At 48.7% G+C, this 9,321-nt stretch overlaps 1 protein-coding gene across 1 annotated transcript; it reads left to right on the top strand.

The window, feature by feature from the left end:
• The first annotated feature begins 5,688 nt into the window (after positions 1-5,688).
• On the top strand, positions 5,689-9,101 carry FKBP11 (FKBP prolyl isomerase 11). The gene is made up of 6 exons (XM_046011230.1): positions 5,689-5,932; positions 6,112-6,177; positions 6,564-6,651; positions 6,955-6,988; positions 7,356-7,426; positions 8,868-9,101. The coding sequence occupies exons 1-6, from the start codon at positions 5,807-5,809 to the stop codon at positions 9,083-9,085; spliced, it is 603 nt and encodes a 200-aa protein (XP_045867186.1). The 5' UTR covers positions 5,689-5,806; the 3' UTR covers positions 9,086-9,101.
• The last annotated feature ends 220 nt before the right edge of the window (positions 9,102-9,321 follow it).

The raw sequence follows: 9,321 nt of genomic DNA, 5'->3' as shown, positions 1-9,321 counted from the left end.
CTGGGATGCTCTGAAATCCTTTGGGATATCCGTAGTGCAGCATGTGGGGCAGTGAGAGTTGGGGAATAACTGTGTGAGGGATACCCCTTTGCTGCTGCTTGGTGCATAGCGTGGTGTCTTTGGGCAGGCAGTCATAGTACTAGGAACACTTCTTTTCCAGTTCTGAAGGGTGTGGAGATAGGAAGGCCAAAGTCCAGCTCTCTACTTTCTAACCTGGTAACTGGAGGGATAGAGTAAGTATGGTTCTGGTCACTGGGGAGTGATAGGATCCAGAGGCCTGCCTTCCTCTATAGGTTTTTCAATCCAATTGGGTTTCCTGGCTGTGGTTGCTGGGATTGGGTAAGAATGACCCCAAGTTCCTGAGCAAAGGGAAGAGAAGGTTAAGTCTGAGGAAATCCAAACCTTGGGAAAGGGAGCAACGCAGTGCCTGAAGGTCTGGAAGTGAGGAACTTGGGTCAGGACTATTCACCATCATGGCTTGAAGGTGAGTGTCTGCTTGTGTGTGTCACTTTGGCTGTAAGCTGCAGAAGAGAGTGGGCTGAATGAGGGCATAACCATACCTAAAAAGAAAACATTTTGTCATCCAAGGTATATCTGCCCTTGAAAATGTGGCATTAGATTTTGGATCCAGATTTACGTATGCTGACTCATAGGCTTTTTGTTTAACAGTCTGTTAAAAGTAAACATATTAAAACTATTTAGAAAGCAGTGCCCTGCTTACGGTCTGGCACATAATAGGCATTCAGCCTTGATGAATGAATAAACATCATTGTCCTTGACCAAACTGGATCCTGGCGGGTACCCTGTGAGTGCAGGGGGCTGTGGTAGAGTTTCGTCTTCTCACTGATAGAGACACCTTTGAAGGTGTCGAGGAGTGGCCCTCTGATTTCAGAGTTGTGCCTCCAGTCAGGGTTGTGCCAACCCCCCTGCCTTTTCCAGAACCATCTTGCCTTTCTCTGGCCTTCAGCTTCCTCTTAACGTGATCCAAGGAGAAGGCTCCTTCCTCCCTGTTCCCTTCTGGGCTCAGGTGGGCTTGCGCTGCCCTCTGTGGGTGATAGTGTTGTCTTAGTTTTGCCTGATTCCCACTATCCGCCCTCTGCCCCAACTCCACCTCCACTTCCCCTTCCCATTCCTGACAAAGTCTCAGACTTGGACTGGGCAGTAGCCTTCCATCTTCATGACACCATTCCAATCACCCCACACATCAGTACAGTGTGCATGGTCACGGCTTTGCTCAGAAACCTTCAGTGGGTTCCCGCTGCCTTCATGTGACATTCAAGCTCTCCACAACCAGCTCTTGCTTCCTTCTCGAACTATCTCTCTCTGCTCCTCTGCCTGAATCCATTACTTTAACCAAACTTGTCCACTCATTTTTCCCAAACATCCGACGTGCTGCCTTTATCCCTTTTTCTTTTTCTATTTATTTATTTATTTATTTTTAAGATTTTATTTATTTATTTGACAGAGAGACATCACAAGTAGGCAGAGAAGCAGGTAGAGAGAGAGTGGGAAGCAGACTCCCCACTGAGCAGAGAGCCTGATGCGGGCTCCATCCCAGGACCCCGGGATCATGACCCGAGCCGAAGGCAGAAGTTCAACCCACTGACCCACCCAGGCGCTCCCCTTTTCTCACTTTTTAAAGAATACCACTTTTCTTTAAGATCTGCAAAGCTGCCATGACCTCTCTAATCACAAGGACTCTTCTCCGCTGCCCTGCTCCTTTAGTTTTATTAGCACAACTCATTCAACACCTCCCATACATTCCCTTGTATTATTATATATTGTGTTCATTCATTTACTATTTAATTTTAAAATGTATTTTTGTAACCAAAGTAATTTTCATTGTGGAACATCTAAACAATACATAATATACAGAGCAACATGTGAAACCTGTTCCCCCTCTACTTTTCTCACTCCCATTCCCAAAGTAAACACCTGTGGCTGCTTAGTGTGTCTCCTTTTGGTAGTTTCTTTTGTAAATATATATACCTCCACACACTTGGGGAGGGGTTAAAATATAAGTGTACTCCTTTCATATCTATTACTATTATAAAAAATTTATTTTTTAAAAGAGTTTATTTATCAGAGTGCACAAGCAGGGGGAGCAGCAGGCAGAGGGAGTAGAGCCTGCTGAGCAAGGAACCCAATGTGGGCCTTGATTCCAGGACCCTGAACTTAACCAACTCAGCCATCCAGGCTCTAGTCTTGTCCCTATTCTTGCCTTTTTTTTTTTTTAAACATAAGGGTGTACACACACACACACACACACACACACACACACACACACATTTGTCTTGGAGGTTTTCCAAGTTAGTATAGTTATATATGTATTTTTTACAGATTTATTTTTAGAGAAGGAGAGACTCTCAAGCAGATTCCATGCTGATCACAGAGCTTGACTCAGAGCTTGATCTCACAACACTGAGATCATGACCTGAGCTGAAACCAAGAGTCGCCACCCAGGCACCCCAGTATAGTTAGATATTTTTAGTTCTATTGGAAGTATTGCATAGCAAAAAGAAAAAGTACTACATAGCATAATACTTATTCAGTATAAAAGGCATTTGTCTAGAATCTGTTATATGGAGGGTATTGTACAGCTAGTACCTAGGGGTCTCCAGGCATGATCATAACCTTGTCCTTGCCATCAGTGAGATGGCTCTTTGGAGATAGGGAGAAATGGGGCATACACACAATTGCAACACAAAGGAAAATGTAATAATGTCCCCCAGAGTGTGCTGGATGTTCAGAAATAAGTGACTTCTTAATAAGGGAATCGGGACTTTACAGAGAGGAAGTAATATTTGAGCTTTGGAGGAAGCGTGACAGGTGAAGGAACAGCATGAGCCAGGGCACAGAGATGGAAAAATATGATGCAGGTTCATCTGATGTTAGAGTACAGTCTGTGAGCAGGAAGAGGATTTGGTTCAATTCATAAATGTTCATCAACCCATCTATGTATCAAACACTATACTAGGCAATGAGAATATAGAAATGAGAAAGATGAGGTTGCTGTCATTAAAAGGCCTTCAATTTAATGGAATAAAAGCCAAGTTTGGAAAGGCAGATTAGGACCAGATGATAAAAGTTTTCAACTGGCATGTCATGGAGTCTGAATTTTATTCACTGGGCAATGAGGGGCCATAGGCTCCATAACTGGAACTGAGCAGATAGCAGCAGTGTACAGAATGGGCTAAAGTAGGGAGATGCTAGGGATTGGGGGGCTTAGAGTGCTCTCTCTCTCTCTCTTTTATAATCCAGGTAGCAATTCATTTCTACCTCAGTTAAAAAGTGTCTGGTGGAGGCCCCTGGGTGGCTCAGTGGGTTGAGCATCTGCCTTCTGCTCAGGTCATGATCTCAGGGTCCTGGAATTGAGCCCTGGATTGGGCTCCCTGCTCAGCGGGGAGTCTGCTTGTCCCTCTGTCTGCTGCTCCCCCTGTTTGTGTGCACTCTTGCAAATAAATAAATAAACAATCTTAAAAGAAAAAAAGTGGTAGACAGTCCAGGGCTAGAATGGTGACTCTATGGTTACCAAAGCTTAGATGACGACTTTTTTTTTTTTTTTTTAAAGGACTTTAGATATGCCTGAGTGGCTCAGTTGGTTAAGCGTCTGCCTTTGGCTCAGGTCATGATCCCAGGGTCCTGGGATCAAGTTCTGCATCAGGCTCCTGCTCAGTGAGGAGCCTGCTTCTCCCTCTGCCTGCCACTCCTGCTTGTGCTCTCTCTCTGACAGATAAATAAGATCTTTTAAAAATTAATTTGAGAAAGGGAGAGGGAGAAGCAGACTCCCTGCCGAGCAGAGAGCCCCAGGCAGGGCTCAGTACAAGACCCTGGGATCATGGCTTGAGCCAAAGGCAGATGCTTAACCCACTGAGCCGCCCAGGCGCCCAGGGCTCAGACTTCTTTTTGCTTCACCGTCCTCGCACATAGCTTCATCCTCATGGTCACCTCATGGTCTGATATGACTGCTAGAGTGTAATTCATCTCATCTATATGCCAGGCAGCAGAACAAAGGAAGGGAAGGAGCTGGAGGAGAGGAGGAGGAGCACACAATGACACACTTCTTAGCTGAATTAATTTTCTTTAAGGGGCCTTGCTGGAAGTCCAGGACAATATTTCCAACACTTCTGCTTATGTCTTACTGGCCAGAACTTAGTCACATGGCCTTATTCAGCTTTGAGGAAGACTTGAAAATGTAGTTTTGTGTTTATTATTATTTTTTAATTGGAAGTATAATTTGAAGTATAATTTGTGCAGTGCAATGCACAGATCTCATATAGTTTAAGTTCTAACAAGTGCATACACCCATGTTAGCCACCTCCCTATCAAGATATAGAGCATTTCATCATCCCTAGAAATCCCCTCCTCCTGAGGGGACTTTTTCAACAATTCCAAAGAGGTAATGGCTTAATTAGGGTAGTAGCCTTGGGAATGGAAGGAAAGCTTGGAGAGGTGGTGGAAGGACAAATCAAAGGAGACTGGTTGATGTGGGAATGAGAGGAGAATTTAGGAGAATGCTAACAGCAGAGCCACTAACAGAAACAGAAAATTGGGAGGGAATTCTAGATTGTTACAGATGGGATGGATGGAGAAAAAGGAATGAGTACAGTATTGGGTGTGTTGATTTGATGTGCTGGTCAAACATCCAGGTGGAGATACCCAGCAGGCAGTTAGTTGTATCTAGAGCTTGGGAGGGCATTCAGAGCTCAGTGGCATCAAATACGAGAGAGATGCTGAAGAGGACAGGGACCAAGAAATGACACAAGAATTTGGTGACTGAGCTCAGTGATGACTTTTTGAGGGAGCAGAATTCAGGTGCCATGGCCTGAGTGGGCAGTGAGGGTTTAAATCATACAAAAGGGGACTGGTTGTGTTGCCCGAAACACTTTAAAACCCCTTTAAGAAATTGAAGTACTTTGGGGGTACCTGGCTGGCTCACTCTGTAGAGCATGAGACTTGATATTGGGGTGAGGTCAAGCCCTAGGTTGGGCAAAATAAAAATAAAAACAGCTCCTTACACGAACATAAAAAGGTTGTAAGTTGCCCTTTTTACAAGCTTGCCATTAAGGAGGAGGGATAGGTCGGTGTGAGGAAAAGATCAGGGATTCGCCGCCCATCCTTGCAGGAAAATAGCTCCTGGCTCTTTGAAATTAGCTTTCCAAAGAACAGGCAGACGAGACAGCTCCCTGCCTCCTGTGACCTCCAGAATTCAAGGTGAATGGCTGGAAGTGGGACGGGGTGCCCTCTTTAACAACCGCTGGGGTGGGGTGGGCCAAACGGACACTGCCAGGACAGGTGTGAAGAGACCTGTATCTTAAGAGGAAAAACCAAAGACCCAACACGCCGGACTCAGGCCGTCCTGAGTTTGAATCTTGTCTCTGGCGCCACCTAGCTAGAAGACCTTGGGCAGGTTTCTTAACCTGCACTCCTCATCTGTAAAATGGAAACAATTATGCCTACCTTTCAGGGTGGCTTTGAGGATTACAGAAAAGTGACTGGCACATAATAGGTCATCGTAAGTGGGTGCCATTAAGTGACCCAGCCCCTCGCTATGGGACAGAACGGCCAACGGTTGGATCCTAAAACGCGACCTCCCGATCTTTGAGGGTAGGGAAGGGCTCCCGGCGGCCTCCTCCCTCCAGGAGGTGGGGACAAGGTGGAGGAAGGGCTGCTGGAGGAGGAGCTGGCGCGTTGCGACCCGCCCCGTCCCGTCCAGTCCGGCCTGGGCTCCGAGGGAACAGCTGTCCTAGCCGCCGTCACCGGAGCAGCCTGTCCCGGTGCCCCGTGCCTTGCCCCGCGTCCAGTCATGACCCTGCGCTCCTCACTTCTCCCGCTCCGTCTGCTGCTGCTGCTGCTCAGTGGGGCGATGTGCCGGGCTGAGGCTGGGTTTGAAACCGAAAGTCCCGTTCGGACCCTCCAAGTGGAGACCCTGGTGAGGAGAGGATGTCCCGGGGCTGCGGCGGCCGGGCCTTGCTGGGGAACTAGGGGAGCGGCACGAACCTGGGAGCGGGGAGGAGACCGAGTGCGGGAACTGATCTGGGGAGTGCTGGGTGTCGGGGTCGGAACGGGATCTCTGGAGGAGCCTGCGTGACTCCTGTAGTCCGCTCGTAGGTGGAGCCCCCCGAGCCGTGCGCGGAGCCCGCTGCTTTTGGAGACACGCTGCACATACACTACACGGTGAGGGATCGGGGTGGGGGGGGCGGGGCGGGGCCCGGGAGGGGGCGGTGCCCTGCTGGAACACGTCAGCGCTGGCTGGGACACGTGGCAAAACGGTTAGGGAGTGAAGCTGGAGCTCCGGGGTCGTCGAGCACGTGGCGGGGGGAGGGGCGCGCCTCCTGCCTGCCTATTTCCCTTCCCCGCTTTTCCGCCAGTTCCGCCCCGGCTCAGAGAAGCGAGGGGTGGGGAGATCTCCGAGAAGCGCCTGCCCTTTGGGGCTTCCTGTTGCTTTCTGCCCGGAGGGGAATGCTGGGCTGCAGCTGCGAGGGGGTTGCCGCAGCTGCCCAGGGGCCCAGGTGTGTGTGGTGCCCTGCGAGGTGTGCGCTCCTGCTGCTCTCTCCCCACAGGGCAGCTTGGTAGATGGACGCATTATTGACACTTCCCTGACCAGAGATCCTCTGGTTATAGAACTTGGCCAAAAGCAGGTGATCCCAGGTATGTGACCTGCGCCTCCCATTCTGTTTCTTCCGACCTAAACCCTTCTTAGCCTCCTCAATCCCTAAAATACGTTGAAAATGCCACCAGGACTCTACCACTCACCTCCTGAGGTTCAAACCCGGCTTCTGACACTCCCTTTGCCCCACACCCCACGGATGGCCAGGGATTTGAGAAGTGGGGAGCTTAGGGATTTGAGAAGTGGGAAGCTTAGTTGAAGGTTGTAGGGAGCATTTGATCCTCCTCTCCTGGGCTTTGGGGGATGTAGGTAGCTTCCTGTTCAGTTGTGTCTTCTTCCTCAAGGTCTGGAGCAGAGCCTTCTAGACATGTGTGTGGGGTGAGTATCAGGGCAGGGGTGGGCTTGGGCACCCCCTTTGCATGGGTGGAGGCTTACTTTGCTGTCCTTACTCCTCGGAGAGGCAGAAGAATGTATGATAAAGGCTTTGCACTGGGCAGGTCCAGGTCATTGGGAACCCGAAGGGCATCCAGAGCCACTGTGCCTATCTGGCTGTGGGTTCTGTTGGAGGAGCTGGGGCATGTGGGGGGACAGAGACCTTTCCTGGTCAACCTGTTTGGTGCTCAGCTGGGAGAGTTCATCATTTGGGGTGAATATCCAGAGAGCGTTGCTGGTGGGGCTGTGGATGGACTGAGGCTCCTAGCCCACCTGGTCCCACCCCAGCTGTGATTCACATTCCTTCCCTCAGAGAGAAGCGAAGAGCAATCATTCCCTCTCACTTGGCCTATGGAAAACGGGGATTTCCACCGTCTATCCCAGGTAATCTGACTAGTCCTCTCTGTCAGGCAATCAAAGTACCCAGTCCCTCAGAGCTTTGTCTGGGGCTTGAGAAAGTCTAAATCCAGTTTGCTGAAAAGGTCCGGGGCGCTGGGGCCTCCTCCTGTAGGGCTGCTGCTTTTTTCCTCTTCAGACCACCAATACGGACCAGACGCATAGAACCCATTAAGGCTCCCTGGCTTCCCTCTGGCAGACAGCAGCTTGTTAGGGAGGAAACACTGACTTGAGCCACTTGGATCTGTTGCCTCTGCTAGCCCTCTCAGAACTCTAGACTTTTTCATGCCTTTTCTCCACAACTTCAGCCCGTGTCATTTGTGCTGTTGGCATGGCTTCTCACCACATTTCCACCCCTCCTTTCAGCCTCCACCAGGGAATAGGCAGTAAAAATCATCACAGTCAAGTAATTTTTAAAAAAGCAAAACAAAAAACAACTTTTAAAAGCCAAGTCCAGGGGTGCCTGGGTGGTTTAATTGGTTAAGCGTCTGCCTTTGGCTTGGGTCATGATTCCAGGGTCCTGGGATCAAGGCCCACATTGGGCTTCCTGCTCAGTAAAGGGCCTGCTTGTCTCTCTCCCTCTGCCTGCCGCTCTGCTTACTTGTGTTCTCTATCTCTCTGTCAAATAAATAAATAAAATCTTTAAAAAAAATTTAAAAAGAAAAAAAAAAAGCCAAGCTCACCCTACAACTTTAAAAGCTGTCAACAGGTCCTGGGACAGATTTCCCAAGATGCAGATCTCTTGCTTTGGGTTATTACAGATGTTCTATTAGCTAAAATGTTTTGCACTTCAGAGTATTAGGATAAAAGTTCTTATCCTAGTTCCAGCTTAGAGGAAGAACCGCAAAGAGGGTCATGGGACTAAAGAAAAGCTCTTCACCCAAAGCTCTACGATCTCCCCATTTCTAGTGTTTGCCTTTCTCCCCTGATTCACTCCTGTTCATTCGCCTGCTCCTTAATTCTTAAGCCACCTCCTTCCTCTGTGATGAAACATCTGTGTTTTCTAACAGTCACATCGCATGGGCTCATTGGTTAGTGACATTTTTAAATGTCTAGGTTAAAGCCAGTTAATTTCAGCCCTGCAAAGATTCTATCAATGTGGCTATTTGGAAATGGGAGTGCAGTTAGTATAGGGGTTCTTGGACTTACCAATGGAGAACAGCCTGTAATGTCTTAGATCCACAGAGTTTTCCTGTCCCGCATAGACTTGTCACTGAACACAAGCCACATTCATAGGGAGTAAACATAACTATCAGTAGAGTCTGCTCATAACCCTTCTCTGCTTTTGTCTAGAGGAACACATCATGTTTAAATCTTGCCAGCGTCATAGTTGTTGCTTTCGTGTGGCCTGCCCTCCCTGCTTTCATTTAGATTCGGAGCCCTGGATAAAATGCAGAGATTCTAACCCTCGCCTCCTCTCTGCCTTCAGCGGATGCAGTGCTGCAGTTTGATGTGGAGCTGATTGCACTGATCCGAGCCAACTACTGGCAAAAGCTGGTGAAGGGCGTTCTGCCTCTGGTAGGCATGGCCATGGTGCCAGCCCTCCTGGGCCTCATTGGGTATCACCTATACAAAAAGGCCAACAGACCTAAAGTCTCCAAAAAGAAGCTCAAGGAAGAGAAACGAAACAAGAGCAAAAAGAAATAAATAATTTTTAAAAGTTTCTCTGGATTCTTCACCTGATACTTTCTGAGGCTACTTCTGTAAGTGGGAATGAGGGAAAGGGCTGGGGAAAAAGGCATTCTGAGTTGGATCCTGCCTGACATTGGGGTGGTTGGTGGCTCTGGATCACCTCTTCCCCTGCCTCCTCTTGTCCTTACTGCCAAGGACCTGCACTTGAATGTTCCCATAGGATCTCTACATCCCAAAGGTATGGGTTCTGG

This window comes from Meles meles, chromosome 7 (assembly GCF_922984935.1).
Source record: "Meles meles chromosome 7, mMelMel3.1 paternal haplotype, whole genome shotgun sequence".
Classification (NCBI taxonomy): domain Eukaryota; kingdom Metazoa; phylum Chordata; class Mammalia; order Carnivora; family Mustelidae; genus Meles; species Meles meles.
Note: the sequence above shows the minus strand (reverse complement) of the source record. Positions and strands in the feature narration are given on the sequence as shown.